At 48.0% G+C, this 19,805-nt stretch overlaps 1 protein-coding gene across 4 annotated transcripts; it reads right to left on the bottom strand.

The window, feature by feature from the left end:
• Window positions 1–809: 809 nt before the first annotated feature.
• Window positions 810–10,505, bottom strand: zdhhc23b (zDHHC palmitoyltransferase 23b). 4 transcript variants are annotated; one of them, XM_084475083.1, is made up of 5 exons: window positions 10,405–10,505; window positions 5,619–5,830; window positions 3,556–4,248; window positions 2,907–3,074; window positions 810–1,421 (listed from the first exon to the last, which is right to left on the bottom strand). In XM_084475083.1, exons 2-5 carry the CDS (start codon window positions 5,753–5,755, stop codon window positions 1,181–1,183), a joined length of 1,239 nt encoding a protein of 412 aa, XP_084331209.1. In that variant the 5' UTR covers window positions 5,756–5,830; window positions 10,405–10,505; the 3' UTR covers window positions 810–1,180. The 4 variants fall into 4 exon arrangements, with proteins under 4 accessions (XP_084331209.1, XP_084331208.1, XP_084331210.1 ...); XM_084475082.1 differs by lacking the exon at window positions 10,405–10,505 and adding an exon at window positions 6,999–7,474; XM_084475084.1 differs by lacking the exon at window positions 10,405–10,505 and adding an exon at window positions 6,999–7,039 and having other exon boundaries at window positions 5,619–5,827.
• Between the last annotated feature and the right edge of the window lie 9,300 nt (window positions 10,506–19,805).

The following is a 19,805-nucleotide window of genomic DNA, read 5'->3' on the forward strand; positions in this document are numbered from 1 at the left end:
TTAAGTTTTCACGCGGACCGGTTTCCTGCAGGACCGCTGTATACGCCGTCCTCCTGACCTGGGACATCAGGAATACTAAGGTTACCAAAATGATCTCATGCTGGTCCTCTGGACGCCTGAAGCTCACTGGCCTGTCCATCTACCTCTATCTGTCTGTGCCTCCCTCTCCTGTCCATCTACCTCTGTCTGTCCCTCCCTCTCCTGTCCATCTGTGTCTGTCGTCCCCTCCCCCCGTCTGTCTGTCCAGGCGTGTGTTGCGGCGCTGTCTCCAGGTGTGGATCTTCCTCCCCGGCCGGCAGAGGGAGGAGCGGGAGAAGGAGGCGCGCAGGGAGCAGCTGAGGCGGAGGGTGGAGGAGGTGTTGCCTGACTTCCGCTCCCCGCCCATGGGCTCTCTTTGAATCACACACACACACACACACACACACACACACACACACACACACACACACACACACACACACACACACACACACACACACACACACACACACACACACACGGTCTGGATGGTCTTCAGGGCAGCAGGTCATCAGAAGGCTCTCAGAACACGACGTCCATATTTTCTATAGTTAGATTTTTAGACTGTTGTTTGGGGATGGGGTGGTTCACAGCTTGTGATGGTAAATAACAGCCCATGAAGAAAGGGCAGGAGCCTTTGTGGAGGATGTCCGTTTCATCAGACACCGGGGGCCACCCCACTGCCTGTGCTGAGCAGGTCTCAGTCCATCTCCGTTCTAACCTCATGACCCGTTCAGGCCATAACCCCGCTGTCGCGTTAATCCACCTTCCCCAATGTACGGCACATCGTAATAAATGAATACAATTACATTTATTGATTTGTCGCTTGTGTCATTTCTGCTTGAACACCAGCAAGGCACCAAATGTGAAGTCAGAGGAAGAATATTTAACTTTCACAACAAAAAGATTACAATGAAAGGAAAAAATGTGTTCAGGAAAATGTGGTCAGGAAATACACACTAGAGAGAACAGCTGTGTAGCTGTGTCATGATCCCCATTAACGGTTGTCCTCATTGCTCAGTCAAGTCTATTTCTTATTATGGTATGCAAACGACACTGCTTCACCAAGGGCGGTCCGGAGCAGAAGGGGCCATACTGCCATCCAGTGTCCGTAGACGGTACAGCAGCCAGAACAATGAATAAATAAGAGCCGTTGGACTCCTCACACTGCGTCAGGGGTGGGCGACGGTGCCTTCAGGTGCATGGTCATGAACTCGGCCCAGTTGTCACGGAGACCGCAGGAGTAGTTGGTGGTGTTGCCGGGGGCCCTGTCCCGTGCGGCCAGGCGGACCTCCCGCTCCGTCACGTTGAGGCTGACGTGCACAAGCTGCACCAGGAACAGGTGGAGCAGGCCCACCGTCACCATGCTGCAGTACCACGCACAGGTGAAGCACAGCGCATCGCTGGAACACACACACACACACACACACACACACACACACACAGATGAGACCCTCTCAACAGGAACACAGATGGTCTGCTCACCGTCAGGAGAAACAGAATAATCCTCCATCCCAGTGAGATGAGCTCCTGACTGACGGGGGTTGTGGTTCAGGGAGTTTGATACCTGGCCGGTTCAAACCCCAACCTCTTAAGGCCCTGACACGCCATTCTGACTGCCAATCGTCGGCAGAAAAGGCAGTCGGACCGATTTGGTCATGGCCGATTCAATGTGTAATTGGCTGAAAAGAACAGACGGCTTGAGAAAGATCACCGACAGTTTTGACGATGGCCAATCGCAGAGCACACATCGAACAGACTCCGAATCTGGTTGGTGTGTCAGGGCCATTAGGGTAAGACTCCCAACTTATTAATCTAAAGTGAACTGAGGCTCTGGATGAAAGTGTCTGTCTGCTAGTTGATTCAACAGCAAACTACTCACAGTCAATGGGAAGCCTGGTTCTCCCTTGATATTTAGTATTTAACAGCCAAACTGCAATACACAAAAGGTACCAGTGTAAACAGTACAAAATTGGAATAAAACCAGATTCCAAATACTTGGTGAATTCTTTATGCGGCCCAATAATAATCAACAATGTTTTTCTTTGAAAAATAATCTGAATCGCATGTGTGAGTCCACAGTAATGAGGGTTTGTCTGACTGGTTTCTGACTGGGTACAGTAGTGGTGCTGAGCTGCTGGGCTTTTTAAAGAGCGTACCCAGATCAACCCACTTAAAACCTCTAAAGTGACGCTCTATTGGAGAAGTGCATCACGTGAGACTCCAGCAGCGGAACACTCACAGACGCTGGGAGGAAGAATGGGCCAGTGAACACAGTGGGACAGCCTGGTGCTTTATTACACAACCTTGGAGTCAGCAGCATGGGGGCTTTCAGTTCAGAACAAAGACCTCCTGCTGGGCTCACCAGATCCCTTGAAGACCACATGGGGTCTTTCTGGGGGTTCTGTTCTCCTCCCGTCTGGGGGTCTCAGGGTCTGTGATGGCTGATGGCCCCAACCTTACAATGAAGTGGAGCGGGGACCAAAGTACGACTGTTTATGTAAAAACGTGCTAAAACTACTATGGCTGCGTTCCAAAACCATTTTCCTCCATTCTCCATCCACTATCCCCTTGTGGAGACGAGCAGCAGGGAGTGGGCGAGAGGGACGGAGAGCCATGCTGCTTCAGTCAACGGACTCATGTTGTTTGGGCCAATCAAAGCCTTCAGACCTGGATTTATGGATGAATATCTAATGCTGTATTAAAATAACTCTGAAAGCCCTCCTTGTGTAGGGCGTACTGATGTGTCCTCAGTGCTTCTCCTACCGACTATGGATTGAAACCATAAGTAAGATGGCGACCAAGGAGAACAAAGCGTATGTAATGAGGATTGGAATGGTATGTGCGTCCGTGCGTGTGTGCGCTTGTGTGCGTGTGCATTTGTGTACCTGTACTGGCGATAGACGCCGGGGCAGTATAGCAGGGCGAGGAGGACGTTCTGACGTGGACACACGCTGCACAGCACCAGACTGATGCCGTACAGCGACGTCAGCAGGAAGAGAAGGAGTGTGAGCAGGAAGCTGCGGTGATTGGCTTGCCCCACACAGCTGTTGATCCTGAACCACAGAGACAGAGGGACACACAGGGACAGAAGACATCATCACTAACACCACAGGGGCATGACACACACACAGGTTGGATGACAAAAGTTTAATATTTTATCTATATGCAAGTTTGGACACAATAAATGCCTCATGATAAACATTATGCCACCACTTGAAGGCCCAGAGGACGTGTGTTCTCAGGCCCAGAGGACGTGTGTTCTGTGCTGAAGTCACTCTAAGCTTGTTTGTCACTCATTATACTGCTGGCACTGAAGTCTACCTGAAGCAGGGCTTAGACCAAAATATGGCGGTTGAAATCGAACACAGAACCTTTAGGGTTGGCGGTCATGCCCTACTGGGGGCGGGACTAGACAGACTCCACTTCAAATAATAACAGAAACCCTGTAATAGAATAAAGAAATGAGCAGATATTGTGGCCTGAAAAGGAGAGGAGCTCCAGAGGAAGGGCACCATGGTGCTCAGCAGAACCCACCAGACACAGTGGTGGTCCAGCCTCCGCACACACACGCCACAGATCCGACAGTGTCCAGCCCGGGGTGGCCGGGCCAGCCTGCAGGCGGGGCACCAGTCCAGCCCCAGCAGCACCTCCTCCCTCCCCCCGGGCCCCAGGAGCACCTCCTCCCTCCCCCCGGGCCCCAGGAGCACCTCCTCCCTCCCCCCGGGCCCCTGGAGGGCTGGGTCCGTGTGGTAGCGCGGAACGGCATAGGTGACAGTACTGTGAGGGGGGCGGGCCCGCCGCACCACCCCCGGGTCCCGCTTGGTGTGGAGCATGGCGGCCACCGTCAGCACAACCCCCCCCGTCACCACTGCTAGCTGGGTGGGGCTGATGCCGCCTCGGGGCAGCACCTCACTGACGAACAGGAAGTACATGTAGGCTAGGGAGAAGAGCGCCAGGCTGAGGAAGAACAGGGTACGGCCCTTCTTGCGGTGGGTGACGTAGTAGTACCACAGCACCAGCACAGGAAGCGCCGTCAGCACCGCCACTCCCAGCAGGAAGTGCAGTGCGGCCAGCCGCAGCAGCACGGGCAGCAGCACGAGTGGCGGGACGACGGACAGCTCCAGTCTGCGGGCCCCGCCCCACAGCCAGGGCACACGCACGCGGTCCGAGAGAACGGTGGAGAGGCGGTCCAGGGAGCCCTGCGTCTGGGGCTGCAGCTTCATCCACCTACAGGAGGACATGAGGCACAGGGTCATTCCTCAACCTGCGGAGACCTGGCTCACATCAAGGCCCCGATACATATATAGAGAAATACACGCAAGAACCTCCATTTGATTATCCTGAATAAACTCACAATGTTAACATGGTTGATTGAATCCCATACATAAGCACCTTTAATGTGTAAAAAGTATTTTTTTGGATGATCATTTAATTAAATGTAGTGCATGACTGTAGTCTTATTTACTTCAGTAGGTTGAATTTTATTCAGAAATGCTGATGCTGTGCTCGTACTTAAGAAAAATGTATGCATCTCTACCACCATACAAGCGGAAATAAGTAAAAATAAGGTGCCCAAACTATACGTAAATCACCCTTTCTGCAGAATATAATTACAATGTATGATAAGTAAGGGATAATGTATAGAAGGCCGGTCATTATCGGGAAAATAAGCCCCGACAGGCTGAACAGGACACCGACGCGTAGCGGAGGTGTCTTGCTTGGCCCTGAAGGGGCTTATTTTCGATAACGACCGGCAACGTTGTATACATTTTCCTGCTTATTACACGGATACTTGCCAAAATGAAAAACTAACGTCACACAGTGTGTATGTCTACAATTACCATTCGTATTGTTGATCAGCACAGAAATAGTCTGCCAAAGACGTTGACGTCGCTTAGCAACAGAAAACGCTAGAGTTGATAAGTTACCGGACTACTTACAAAAGACGTGAATCAGAGGCAAAAAATCTTGCCTTGACAGCGGTCATTATATGCTTAGCAATGGTCAATTATCGAAAAATAATTGACCGCCGAAAGTCGGGAAGGCCAATGCAAGTGAATGGAGCATTCCACAGCATTGAGAAGAGCCGTGTAATAATGGACCGTTAACGACCACTTGTGCACTGTTGAAAAACAGATCTTAAATCTCAATGAGGTCTTTCTCCATATGAATCAAGGTGAACAGATTAAATAACACGCCTACTGATGAAGCTTTCAGTTTCAAGGAGGTGCACCACAATGCTGTTCAATAGATTTAATGGAGGCCAGAGAAAACTGGCCCACACCGACAAAAGAGAAAGCTTAACCAATTCTGTGATGTCAACTGCCCTTTTGGAGGTCATAGCTTCTGCATATGGATAGGAACACCTGAATGGTCTGCACAGGATAATAAGTGCCATCTCATCTATCCTCATTAAGCATCTCAAACAGCAGAGTCCTTCCTGCTACTATAGTTTCCAAGGAAAGGGGACACCTGGCATGTTGAAGGGGGTTCACCTTGGTGGATTTACCTTCATGGGATTGGCTCATCCAGTTTAATCAAGAAGCCAGAAGCACCATGGGTGGGTGTTATATTACTCTCTCCCCAACACGACTTACCTGTCGCAGGCCTCATCTAGGTCCTCACAGTCACAGCAGCAGGCGGCCACATGGCTCCGCTCTCCTTGGTGGTTGATGTACTCACAACAGCACAAGGCCTCATCCGCCCCTGACCTCCAATTGGCTCTCTTCTTCATGACGGACAGCCTCGCAGCCAATCACCTCCAGGCATTAGTACAGTGATGGGTGCATGGAGGATAGCCACTGCCCTGCTGAAAAGAAATGGGCATTTATTACATAAAAAGACATTGCTGGTATCATACAGGAACCACGTGTCTAACCAATCTCTCAGTGCGTTTACATGACACTCAAGAAAGTCAAATTATTGGCTTAGTCCAACTATCAGTACGTTTACATGCACAGCTTAATCCGATTAAAGTCCCCCCCCCCTAAGGTGTACACATGCATTTTAGTAATCCAATCGAAGTTGGACTAACCCAATAATTTGACTTTTGAGTGTGTAGAAAACAAAGACCATTTAGGGCCAGTGACCAAAGAGTGTTTCAGAGGGTGGCAAGTGTTTAGAAGTTAGAACAACAAAAAGTCTGCTCATCTGATATTGGCTTAAACCCTAACCAGCTGGAAACCCATTTGAGTGTTTCTGGCTGGAGCAGTTCCACTGAATTAACTTACCAGATCTTCAGAGATGGTTGACTCCAATAGAGACTAATTATTAGAGGCATTTAGGTGGCAACATAAGCCATTACACTCTAAATGAAATGTCTGTATCCCTCCCAGACTCTAAAATCCAGATGATTATTCACCCTTAAGCAATACGTGGAATCGAAAGACCTCACGTTGGCTCCAATCAATTAAGAAAGTCACAAATTGTTAATTTCAACAAAACTGAAAGGATCAGAATGGCCAATCGACCCAGTGAAGATCCCCACTGGCTGTCAGAGATATTCCACCAGCCATGGTTGTCCATCTCCACTGCGGTTAAAGCCTTATATCATTAATCTGTTATTGAACGAGTAACGAAATTGATTGGTCGTTGTATCCAATTCAAACCAAGCCAATGAATGACCGCTTAAAGTGTACAAGGTCGACGTCCACCTGTCATTCCGACTGGATGTTTTCATTGAAGACATCAGGCAGTTGTGAGAAAAGTTTCCTGAATGCCATACCATCTATTAAAAACAACCTTCCCGTCCCTGAAACGCATCGGTACAATGTCGTGCAAATTCGATCACAATGTGAAATAGGTCAACAGTAACGTACCTGTCAAGCACCACACAAATCGATGTCAATAAAACAAGAGAGACATTTGAGAAAGACTACATGTATGTGACCTCCCTGCGACTGGCGTGGACAAGACCGACAAACTCCCCATCGGCATAACTGAAACTCTCAACATGGCCCGAATATAATGGTTTTCACCTCTTTCGATGTTATCCTCCCCTTGGAAAAAAGTGAAGTGGAGCAGAGAGAACACCATATATCTGTACCAGAGTTTCCTCTTCTTCTTCTTCTTCTTCTTCGATTCCGGCAGTTTATACGCTTTTTAGAGTATTACTGCCCTCCCCAGGTCCGATGTTGAATTAGATTTTTACATACAGTCCTGTGTTGTGCAGGAATTGCAGAATTGCCTTGGAGATCAGTTTGTGGTTCTCACGGTGTCCAAACAAAGAAAAAACAGAAAAAGCCTAAACTCAAGTCCTAAAGTCCTAACAGTCTATCAAACAATGTATGTCTTTCTGTCCTAGATTTTCTACACTCCAGAAAAATATGTTTTACTGTCTCTGAACTCCCACATTCACGTGCAGGTACATCTTTTTTTAACTTGAGATTGTAAAGAGAAATAGTGTCTACCCCTGCTTTCTTTTTCCCACCCTCTCTGCCCTTCCTTCATTAAGCCCTCTTTAATTATTTCTCTCGGCTCCACTCTTGCCCAGGATATATGAACATCTACTTCTCTTCTCAAACTCTGTTTTGAAATCTGATCCACCTGCTCATTCCCCCCAACCCCAGCGTGTCCCGGAACCCAGCAAAAGGTGATATTAGATCTAAACCCCCCCAAAAAAAACACAAAAAACACAGTTAGAATGTCAATAATAATATCAGGCCGCCTTCTAGATTTCCCCTCTCTTAAGGCTTCCAGAGCAGCTGCAGAACAGAACAGATGATAATCTCACTAGGTCTGGTTTCCTCAATCCACTTTAAAGCCCATAGGATTTCCATTAACTCAGATGTGAAAACAGAGCTTCCATTAGAGATGCACCGGCCAATCTTTACCCCAAGCTGCTCCACATACATCCCAAACCCAGCTTTCCCACTAACTGGATCTCTAGATCCATCTGTAAAAATAATCAAAGTATTGTCTCGAATTGAGTTTAGATTCTCTGCTATTTTTGGAGTGACAGCTTCTTATCTTATTCCTACAGAAAGACCAGTTAAATGTTCAGCTCGGGCAGCACCCAATATGGCATAGGTAGCCAGCTTGTATGTTCCGCTATACTAACCTGTTCCAAACCCAGCCTCCCGGCCCACTGATTTATATTTACAAAAAATGTTTTATACTTATTGCCTCCATCAGACTCTTGTAACAGGCACCTTGCTGGGAAAGTTTGACGACACCCACTTAGTTTGACCCAATACTGTAACCCTAACTTAATGCGCCTTAACCATAAGGGCATTTCTTCCATTTCAAAAAGCAGGGCCGGGACTGGGGAAGTTCTGAAGGCCCCACAGCAAAGCCTCAAAGCCCTGTACCAGAGTTCCAAGCGCGGGTGGTGACGTATATCATTTGCGTCGAGAGCAGGGAAGAGCTGTAGTTCACAAAGCGGCCTCACACAAAACCTAACATTATCAAACTTCTTTGTGATAAATTGTAGTTCAGGCCGCTTTGTGAACTACAGCTCTTCGCTGCTCTCGACGCGAATGATATACGTCACCACCCGCACTTCGAACTCTCGGGCCGTTTCTCAATACCAAGTACGCGGACTATTGGTGCCTTCTATTTGTCTCGTAATCGCGACTTGCAGCTCGGGTGTGACGTCACATCCGTCTCGTAAAACGAGTGACCCCGGGTTTTTCGTTCTATTTGGCACACAGCAAGACGAGTCGGAGCTCTGCTTTCTGCTCAAGAATCGGCATTGTTGTCATAGCAACATGGAGCGTCTCTAGCCAATTTCAGCGGCACAAGCTACAAAATAGGCGGTATTTAACACATAATAAGACTGTAACGACATGCCTATAGGTAACAGTATACAGTGCTATGTGTACGACTTCTTCATTTGGTTACAACAAAAACACAAGTGCTTAAAATAGTAGAAAACCACAATGTTTACTACATGTGACGCTCGGAGTAGCCATCTTTGTTACTGAACTCGGGGTCCTCTGAGTTCAGACGAGTTGACGAGTCGTTTTTACGACCTCGGGGGCGTTCTATTTGCAACTTCCGGTTCGTAACTCGGAAATCCGACTCGCAGATCGAGTCGGGTGGACAAATAGAAGGCACCATGGCCGTGTCCCAATTCAGGGGTTGCATCCTTCGAAGGACGCATTTGAAGACCGCATACGTCACAGCGGCGCGTCAAGTGCTGTCCCATTTCGAAGGGTCCTTCGAATGCGGCCGAGATATGCAGCCTTCGTTTCCCGGATTTGAAGGACGCATCGGATGCATCCTTCACGGCCCAACGTATCCCAACATTCATTGCGCGTTGGATATTTTTTCAGAAATGGCGCGGAGAGAGCGGAAGCAGCAGCTGCAGCGAATACATATTTAATGACAAAACTATGTAAAAACATTTTTTTATATAAAAGTAAGGTTGGGACCATTTTAAATATGTAACTTTATTGTCAAAGTTTAATTACATTAACGCTAGACATATAACGTTAAACTAATTAACGTTAAGCCAACGTCCTCTCTTCCTCTTCACCCGCCGGCTCCGGCGGTGAATCTTCTCCCACTCCTCCAATAAAAGATAAAACATAACCAATAAAATTATCATTTCTGGCTCCATATATCTCCTCCACTGTCCGGTTTGAACCGCAGCTGTCAGGGTTGCTAGGAGACAGGAGCGGCGCGTGGTCACGCAAGGTAAAGGACGTTAACGGCTGGTTGCGCAATCCGGAAATGCTCCGTAGGCTAGACCGTCCCATTCCACAACGCTCGTTCGGCCTTCGATGCAGCCTTCGCGGTCTACGAAGGCTGCATCCTTCGAAGGACGCATCCTTCGAAGGATGCAACCCCTGAATTGGGACACGGCCCATATGTACTCGCGGACTTCGAAGTACAGACTTCCGAGAACGCGAGTACGCACCTGCACTTGGAACAGCAGCGGACTCGATGACGTCACCACCTCAGCTCTGTTAACTGTGCTTTACGGCCTCATGTAGGCATATACTACTGAACAATATAAACAAATTATATAAAACTAAACCCCAGCCTCTTTCATTTTAAAATAGTATGTTAATATTTTTGAATGAATATAAATTAAAAGATATGCTTGTCGCGTGTATTTATATACACACGACTTTTTATATGTAGGGCCTATGTAGTTGAAGAGTAGGCTATTATAACGAATAATAATAATAATAATAATAATAATAATAATAATAATAATAATCGGTCTTGTCCACGCCAGTCGCAGGGAGCGTGACGTCACATACATGTAGTCTTTCTCATTGTGTATTTTATAACAGCCTTTAACTGAACAATAGCACAATAAACGGTCAAACTCTTGGCATGAAAAATTATCATTGGAACATTTTAAGCTTGCAGCTTTGCAGCCACTAATGCAGGGATGCGAGAAGCTGCTGGACACCATCATCTTCGCTCTACCGGAGCCTGATCCCGCCGCCGCCGCTGCCGCTCCTGCCGCCTCTCCTCCGGACCCCGCTGCTGCTGCGACCGCCGCTGCCGCCGCCGCTGCCGCTCCTGCCGCCTCTCCTCCGGAGCCCGCTGCTGCTGCGACCACCTCTCCTCCGGAGCCCGCTGCTGGGAAACCTGCTTCACCCCCTGAGTCTGTCTCCATTCACCGTGATCCCACGGCTGCTCCTCCACCCTTCATCCATGACGTCTCCTGGGCAAGGCTCGGAGCTAAACCTAAGCCTCCGGTTCGCTCCACTCCATCTCACCAGGAGCACTGGTCCCAGATCAGTGCCCGCACCGGGAAAACAAAGTTTCCACCACAGGCTCCAGTCTTCCACCTTCACCTGGAGAATAAGTACAGCATCCTCGACCTGCACGATTTCCTCCCGATTGCTCCTCCGCCCCCGTCCTGTCCACCTGCCGCGCCGGAGCGCTCCCTCACCGGGTCCCGCCGGCTGTCAATACCGTGCTTCACACCTGCACCACAGCGGGCCCGTGTCCCTCCTGCCCTGTCCCCACTGTCCTCCCCGGAGAGGCTGAGCTCCCCTCCATCGTCCTGTCCCTCTCCGGTCACGCAGTCTCCACGTCCTCTTTTCCCTCCGACGACTTTAATTGTAGGCGACTCCATCGTAAAAAACATCCGCTTTTTCAACGCAGTCACACGGTGTTTCCCCGGTGCGAAGGTCCTTGACATTTTAACACATCTCCCCACTCTGTTGAAAACTCTGCCAACCTCCATCCAGAGAGTTATAATCCATGTCGGTACAAATGACACATCCCTCCGCCAGACTGAGCTCACGAAGAATCACTTCATCCGACTTTTAAATTTCCTGAAAAACTCTGAACTCTCTGCATTCATCAGCGGCCCCATCCCCACTTCTGGCCGTGGATGTGGGCGTTTCAGCCGAGTCCTCAGTCTGCACACCTGGCTCCAGTCTGCGTGCCAAGCTCACAGCATTGCCTTTGTGGACAATTTTAATCTTTTCTGGAACCGCTCATCCTTTTTTAAGTCGGATGGAATACACCCTACCCACGTAGGTAGCCGCATGCTAGCGGCTAATCTGCAGCACACTGTACATTCCTTCCCACATGACTGACTGTTTACTTCCCCCCCACTCACGCCCCCCTCTCCCTCTGTGATGCACTCACTGTCGACAGCTTCTCCCCAGAGCTCCCCCTGCTGGCCACACCTGTCATCGTCTCCCTCAGCTGCTGGCCTCTCCATCATTACTCTGTCCAATAACCACAGCAACTCCCAACCACTCCCTATTCCTGTCCATATTACAAACAGACACCACTCTGGCAGAAACACCACCCGGACTGTTAATCACTCTGTACTAGCCAGCCCATCTATGCTGGCTTCCACTCACACCAAATATGATAACTCATCTGTCAGCTTCGGACTTCTCAACATCCGCTCACTTACAAACAAAGGACACCTCATCCACGATCTCCTCACTGACCGCAAGCTCGACTTCCTCTGTTTGACTGAAACCTGGCAACAACCCAATGACTTCTCCTCACTAAACGACTCCACCCCACCGGACTTTACTTACCTCTCCCACCCCCGTAGCCACGGCCGTGGGGGAGGTATTGCAGTCATTCACCATAAGAAATGGAAAGTCCTACCACAGTCACTGCCTGTCTTCTCTTCATTTGAACATCTTGCACTTACACTCCCTGGACCCACTCCCACCATCATTGCCACTTTCTACAGCCCTCCCAAGCCCCACAGTGACTTCTTAAATGATTTTGCCGTCTTACTCACCCTTCTATCCACTCTATCACCAAACATCATATTACTAGGGGACTTCAATATACACATGGACAACATTAATTCACCCCTCACCAGAGACTTTTCATCATGCCTGGACAGTTTTGGACTCCATCAATTCATCAACTTCCCAACACACACAAAAGGACACACTCTGGACCTAATCTGCTGCTCTGGCCTCACCCCCTCCAACTGCACAGCTGACGATCTCCATGTGAGTGACCATTTCCTCATCTCTTTTAGCACCGCACTCTGCCTCTCAAGAATCAAGTCATCACGCTTAATTTCATTCCGGAACTTAAAGAACATCAACACTGACACTCTCTGCTCCAACATTGACACTATTCTGATCCCGGACTGTTCTACCACCTCTGACGAAATGATAACCCTCTACAACACAAGTCTAAACAACATCCTCAACTCCCTCGCTCCACTCAAAACACGCTCTGTCTCCTTCTCCACAACTGCCCCCTGGTATACCCCTCATCTCCGCTCCATGAAAACTAAAGGCCGCCAACTGGAACGACTCTATAAGAAAACTGGACTCACCATTCACAAAGAAATGTACATAACCCACATACGCCATTACAAGGACTCAATCATCCAAGCCAAAACAAATCACTATTCCGCTCAGATAATCTCCAATGAAGGAAACACCAGATCACTGTTCACACTGCTCAACAGAACTCAGCCACCTGACTCCTTACCTCCCCACCTGTATTCAACTGACACCTGTAACTCCCTAATGCAGTTTTTCAATGACAAAATCTCCATCATTCACCAACACTTAGATTCAGACTCACTTCCCCCTCTCCCACCTGCACTTCCTCTCCTCCCACCAGCACCTCTGCCACACTGTCAGCACTTCTCTAGTTTCCAACCTCCCACTGACCTTCAAATCTATGACCTCATCCGTAAATCCAAACCCTCTACCTGTCAGCTTGACCCCCTTCCCACCACCCTTGTCAAATCTTGTCTCCCCTCTGTGCTTCCCCTCATATCTGCCATCATTCACTCTTCACTCACCACTGGAACTGTTCCCTCACCCCTCAAAACTGCAGCTATCACCCCTATTCTGAAAAAACCTGGCTTAGACCCCAACAACTACAATAATCTCCGCCCCATCTCCAACCTACCTTTCATATCCAAAATCCTTGAAAAAATAGTCGCCACCCAATTACACACCCACTTAACTCAAAACTCCCTCTATGACCCTTTTCAATCTGGTTTCCGCCCCCGCCACAGCACCGAAACTGCACTCATAAAAATCACCAACGATCTTCTCACTGCAGCTGATTCCGGTTCACTTTCCATCCTCATCCTCCTCGACCTAAGTGCAGCTTTTGACACCATTTCCCACCCCATCCTCCTTCATAGACTCTCCTCCATCGGCATCACCCACACCCCCCTTCACTGGTTCCACTCCTATCTCTCAGGCCGCACTCAGTTCATCCAGCTCAAATCCTTTAAGTCTGACCCCTCCCCAGTCACTACAGGTGTGCCCCAGGGCTCTGTCCTGGGGCCCCTTCTCTTCATCACTTATCTCCTCCCCCTTGGCACCATCTTCCGTAAATACAACTTCCACTACCACTGCTACGCGGATGACACCCAGCTCTACCTTTCCAGTAAACCAAACTCCGCACTCCCACCCTCTTCCCTCATCACCTGCTTAACCGAAATCAAATCCTGGTTCACTTCCAACTTCCTCAAATTAAACAGTGATAAAACAGAAATCCTTCTAGTTGGCACCAAATCTACACTATCCAAAATTGACCGTTTCCCCCTTCTTATCGACAGTTCCTCAGTTTCCCCCTCCCCTCAGGTTAAGAGTCTGGGTGTCATCCTTGACAGCACTCTATCATTCAAATCTCACATCAATAACACCACTCGGGCTGCCTACTTTCATCTACGTAATATCAATCGACTCCGTCCCTCCCTCACTCCCAACACCGCCTCCATCCTTGTCCACAGCCTCGTCACCTCCCGTCTTGATTATTGCAACTCTCTCCTCTTCGGTCTCCCTCACAAGTCTCTCCATAAGCTTCAACTGGTTCAAAACTCCGCTGCACGTATCATCACCAAAACCCCTTCTTCCCACCATATCACTCCCATCCTACGGCAACTTCACTGGCTCCCGGGCACATTACGAATCCAATTCAAAATCCTTCTGTATACTTTCAAAGCTATCCACAACCTCGCCCCTCCATACTTGTCTGATCTTCTCCACATTGCCACTCCAGCACGCTCCCTCAGATCTTCCTCCTCTCTCCACCTCACTGTCCCCCCTGCTCTCCTCAGCACCATGGGGAGCAGAGCTTTCAGTCGCTCTGCTCCCCGACTCTGGAATTCTTTACCATCTCACATCCGTAACATTGACTCTCTCCCTCTTTTCAAAACAAAAATCAAAACCCACCTGTTTCAAATTGCCTATCCGCCCCACCACCCCTCACCCTAACACTTCCCTTTTATTCTGCACATTTTTATTTATTTGTTCTTTTCATTATTCATTTTTACTGATGTGTTTATTGTTGTTTACTCTGTGCTTTTAATGTTGTTTATTCCGTGCTGTGTGTTTTGTTTTGGTATTGTTTATTGATGATTTATTCTGTGTTTTTCATGATGTTAACTGCTGTAAAGTGTCCTTGAGTGGCGTGAAAGGCGCTTCTAAATAAAATTTATTATTATTATTATTATTTATAAGTCTCATAAAATAAGTCTCATGCATTGCTCGTCGTTCTTTTTTTTTTAAACAGATTGCAAAGTGGCACTTTTATTTTCTCTATTTTTGAACTTGATACAAGTCATGACACAGCTGCACTTTTATTTTCTCTATTGTTGAACTTGCTGCCACATTATATTAACTTTATGTTTGATGAGTACCTTGATTTCTGATTTACTGAGTGGAATCCTTAATTTAACCTCCTCTTCTTTCGTTGCCTCTTTTGCCAGCTTGTCTGCTTCCTCATTGCCCTCAACACCTTTATGTGCAGGAACCCACACAAATTGGATTGACCTTCCCTGTTGATTGACTGCGAATATGATATTATTAATTTCATTCAATAAATCCTGTCGGCATGATGATTCTCCATTTTGAATGGATGTAAGAGATGACATAGAATCAGAACAAATAACTGCTTTAGGGGGCCTAGCCTTTTCTAGTCATTGTAACGCAATAATGATGTAGTTGTCTGTAGTTCTCTTTTTAATAGAGATTTTGCTTTAGATGCATGTATAAATCGGTGTAGTGTTATTGTAATAGAATTGTATGATCATATGTAAATGACGTACTCGGATACGTCATTACGTGATGGACGCATGAGCGGACGTCTACCTGAAGTGAACAGAGTAAAGACGTTGAGTTAACTTGGACCCATGTGTGGACATCTTTTATTATAAGTAACCAAATACTTTACATGGTGTCAGAAGTGGGATAATGATGCACAAGATTCAAGAACATTGTCCTGCAATTAAGTCCACATGCAACAAGTGCAAGAAGATTGGGCACTGGGAAAGAATGTGCAAAAGTAAAATAGTAGTGAATGAAGTCAGTGAGCATGAAGAAAATGCAGCTTACTTTCTAGGCTCAGTAAAATGCACACCCTCAAGCAGTGGCGGGCAATGGACAGTAAAGTTGAATATCTGCCACACGCCAGTTAGTTTTAAAATAGACACTGGAGCGGATGTGTGCATTATGAATGAAGAGACTTTCAAAAATCTCAGCCAAGTGACTGAACTACACCCATCAAAGGCCATGCTGTGTAGTCCAGGCGGGCGATTGAACTGTATTGGCCAATTCACAGCAAACGTGTGGCACAAGAACAAAAAGTACTCGTTCAGAGTTTACGTAGTTGGAGGAGAGAGTGTGAGCAACCTGCTTAGCAGAGCGGCAGCACAGACAATGGGGCTCGTGAAGAGAATTTGTGAGGTCCGTGGCTCCGGAGGAGAGTTCGGCCTGCTAAAAACACAGCCGGTACAAATAGCGCTCCAGGAGGATGCCCAACCCTATGCCGTCCACACTGCCCGCAGATTCCCCATTCCCCTCATGAAGTCTGTTAAGCTGGAGCTGGACAGAATGGAGACCAAAGGCATCATAGAAAAGGTGACTGAGCCCACAGAGTGGTGCGCTCCCATGGTGCCCGCTCCCAAGAAATCAGGACAGGTGCGTATCTGCGTTGACCTACGAAAATTAAACAAGGCCGTTAAGAGAGAGAGGTTTGTTTTGCCGACAACAGATGAGATCACAGCTAAGATGAGTGGGTCCACGGTGTTCTCCTCATTAGATGTGGCAGCAGGGTTCTGGCAAATACCGCTAGACAAGGATAGTCAGAGACTGACAACCTTTATCACACCATTTGCCAGGTACTGTTTCAAACGACTCCCATTTGGGATATCTAGCACACCTGAAATTTTTCAGAGAAAGATGGTGGAAACACTGGAAGGCCTACCAGGGACGGCTGTTTACATGGACGACATCATAGTGCATGGAAAAGACATGGCCCAGCACGACGAACGTCTACAACAGGTCATGGAGCACCTGGAGACAGCTGGGCTGAAGCTAAACGCAGAAAAGTGTGCCTTGAGACAGCAAAGACTACATTTCCTGGGTCACGAGATAGACGCAGACGGCACACGGCCTGACCCAGCCAAGGTCTCCGCTATAAACAACCTGACTCCACCCACTAATGTCCACGTCCACGAGCTGAAAAGAGTCCTCGGGATGGTGAATTATTTAGGCAAATACATCCCGAACCTAGCTGCTGTGGGGCAGCCCATGTACGAACTGCTGAAGTCCAAGTCCGCATGGACATGGGGCCCAGTACAGCAGTCAGCGTTCCAAGACATCAAAGAACTTCTTACAACCCCACCCACTCTGGTGTTTTATGATGTCAACAAACCCACTGCTGTCTCTGCAGATGCCAGCAGCTATGGCATCGGGGGCGTGCTGATGCAACTGCACAGTGAGGGCTGGAAACATGTAGCCTATTGCTCACGGCGTCTGAGTGAGGCGGAAACCAGGTACGCTCAGATTGAAAAAGAGTGCCTGGCGAGCGTCTGGACCTGTGAACGATTTGGGAAATACTTACACGGCCTAGAGGGGTTCAGGCTGATCACAGATCACAAACCATTAGTCCCGCTAATGAACTCCAAAGACCTGGATACTGTCCCCATCTGCTGCCAGAGGCTCCTGATGCGGCTGATGAGGTTCAATCCTACAGCGGAGTATGCACCAGGGAAAAGCCTCGTCACGGCAGACGCGTTGTCCAGGAGCCCAGTAGGAGATGCGCAGGATGGAGACGACACAAACATTGATGTGGAGTGCTACGTAGCATCCATCATCAACAACATGCCGGCTACAGAGAAGAGAATGGACAGTATCAGAGCTGCCACAGTTGATGACACGCTACAAGCTGTGACCAGATACATACAGTCCGGGTGGCCTGATCACGTAGGTAAGACACACCCAACGGTTAGAGAGTTCTTCCCCATGAGAAACGAGCTGTCAATTCACCAGGGCCTGGTGATTAGAGGCAATAGGATAGTAATCCCAGAGACATTGAGAGCAGATGTGTTAGAACGTATCCATGATGGTCATCAGGGACTGACTAAATGCCGAGACAGAGCTAACTCTGCCGTCTGGTGGCCGGGTATATCAACTCACATCAAGCAGAAAGTCTTAGCCTGCCAGCCTTGTCAGGAACAAAGGAGAGCTCAGTCCAAAGAGCCTTTGATCTCCACACCGCTCCCGGACAGGCCGTGGAAAAGAATTGGCATGGACTTATGTGAGTACAACAAACAGAACTATTTAGTTATCTCTGACTACTATTCACGGTTTATTGAGATTCTCCATATGCCCACTACCACTACCACTTGTGACTACCAAGTAGTCACAAGACTGAAAGCTACTTTTGCCCGCTATGGGGTAGCAGACAAAGTGGTCAGTGACAATGGCCCACAGTTTTCTAGTGAAGAGTTCAAGGAACTGGCCCGTGAATTAGACTTCACACACGTAACATCGAGCCCACACCATCCTCAAGGCAACGGGCATGCCGAAAGAGCGGTGCAAATAGCAAAAGGGATCCTGAGACAAAAGGATCCTCTCCTGGCACTCATGTGCTACAGATCTACTCCGTGCAGCAGCACTGGGGTAAGCCCAGCAGAACTCTTAATGGGCCGCAAGATTCGAACCACTCTGCCTACCCTTGACCGCAACCTACAACCTAGTCAGCCTGACAAGCAGAGTATCGCAGCCAAGGACGCGTCAGAGATGAGGAAACAAACCCACTACTACAACCAACGCCACGGAGTGAGGAACCTTCCAACACTAAGGGCAGGGGACCACGTCCTCACCAGACTGGACCATCAAAAGTCCTGGGTCACTCCAGCTGTGGTGACTGGCGAGAGCATCATGCCGAGATCCTACCTTGTGGAGACGGAGCAGGGAGCCAGACTTCGCCGCAACCGTCGCCATCTTCAGGTGGTGCCCAGTGTGAGATCTACAGCATGAGGTACACTGGGACCTCCACCAGAGCAGCCGTCCAGTGACCCGGGGAGAAGCCCTACAACGGTTGACACCAGCATGGGCGCAGTTGCGGATGGCCTGACTCAGACCAGGTCAGGCAGGGTCAGTAGACCAGTTCAGAGACTGGACTTGTGAGCGGTTGTGTCACCTGGACACTAAAAAAAGAAGAAAAAGAAAAAAAAAAGATTAAAAAAAACGAGAAGTGTCATAAGAGTTCCAGCAATGTCAATCACACTGTACACTGTGATATAGGGGTTTGGTAATATCGCATTGAGTTCCAACAATGAAAAGAGTTTCATCTTTGATGTGAAAAGAGTTCCAGCAAATGTCTATCATACCGTGACGGAATGTATTGGTTGGTTTTACATTGAGTTCCAGAAGGCCATACACATTTTCCTTTAGTTTGGTAATAGAATTAACAGAATATTGCTTTAATAAGCCTTAAGTGATGTTCTTAGCCAATGTTGATAATTTCAGTGTTAAGATCGTAAGAATCTCAAGGGGAAGATGTAATAGAATTGTATGATCATATGTAAATGACGTACTCGGATATGTCATTACGTGATGGACGCATGAGTGGACGTCTACCTGAAGTGAACAGAGTAAAGACGTTGAGTTAACTTGGACCCATGTGTGGACATCTTTTATTATAAGTAACCAAATACTTTACAGTTATAGCACATACTTTCTAGATATTGCCCTGCATTCTCTTTGGTTTCCATAATAACCCTAGGGGAACAAAACAACCAAGGTGGGGTTGTTGCCAGAGGCAAAGTCTTGCTACATGTGATAGCATCTATCTCCTACTGACTTGCTAACTTGTTACCATCTCAGCCAAAGCTACAGATCTGAGATCTACCATATTCCCAACATTCATTAAGGACTTCCTTAGAAGGGTGTGATGCATCATGTCCATTTTAATTAACCCAGTAAGCCATACTCAATTTTAGACATCTGAGGCTTAATGGCATTTCTCCTGTCTCTATTTGCAGCACTGGTACAGGAGAGGTTGGTCATATAGCTTAAGCTCTAAAGTAGGATTAACTCTTTTCTTTGAAAAGCAGATGAATTGAGTCT

The sequence above is a fragment of the Micromesistius poutassou genome, assembly GCF_964030765.1.
Source record: "Micromesistius poutassou genome assembly, chromosome: 11".
Taxonomy (NCBI): domain Eukaryota; kingdom Metazoa; phylum Chordata; class Actinopteri; order Gadiformes; family Gadidae; genus Micromesistius; species Micromesistius poutassou.

Coding starts and splice junctions, on each gene's coding strand:
- zdhhc23b (XM_084475083.1), bottom strand. CDS start 5,755: ATGAAGAAGAGAGCCAATTGGAGGTCAGGGGCGGATGAGGCCTTGTGC. Junction 3,075..3,555: donor CTGGACCACCACTGTGTCTG/GTGGGTTCTGCT, acceptor TCTGTGGTTCAG/GATCAACAGCTGTGTGGGGC. Junction 1,422..2,906: donor GGCGTCTATCGCCAGTACAG/GTACACAAATGC, acceptor TGTGTGTTCCAG/CGATGCGCTGTGCTTCACCT.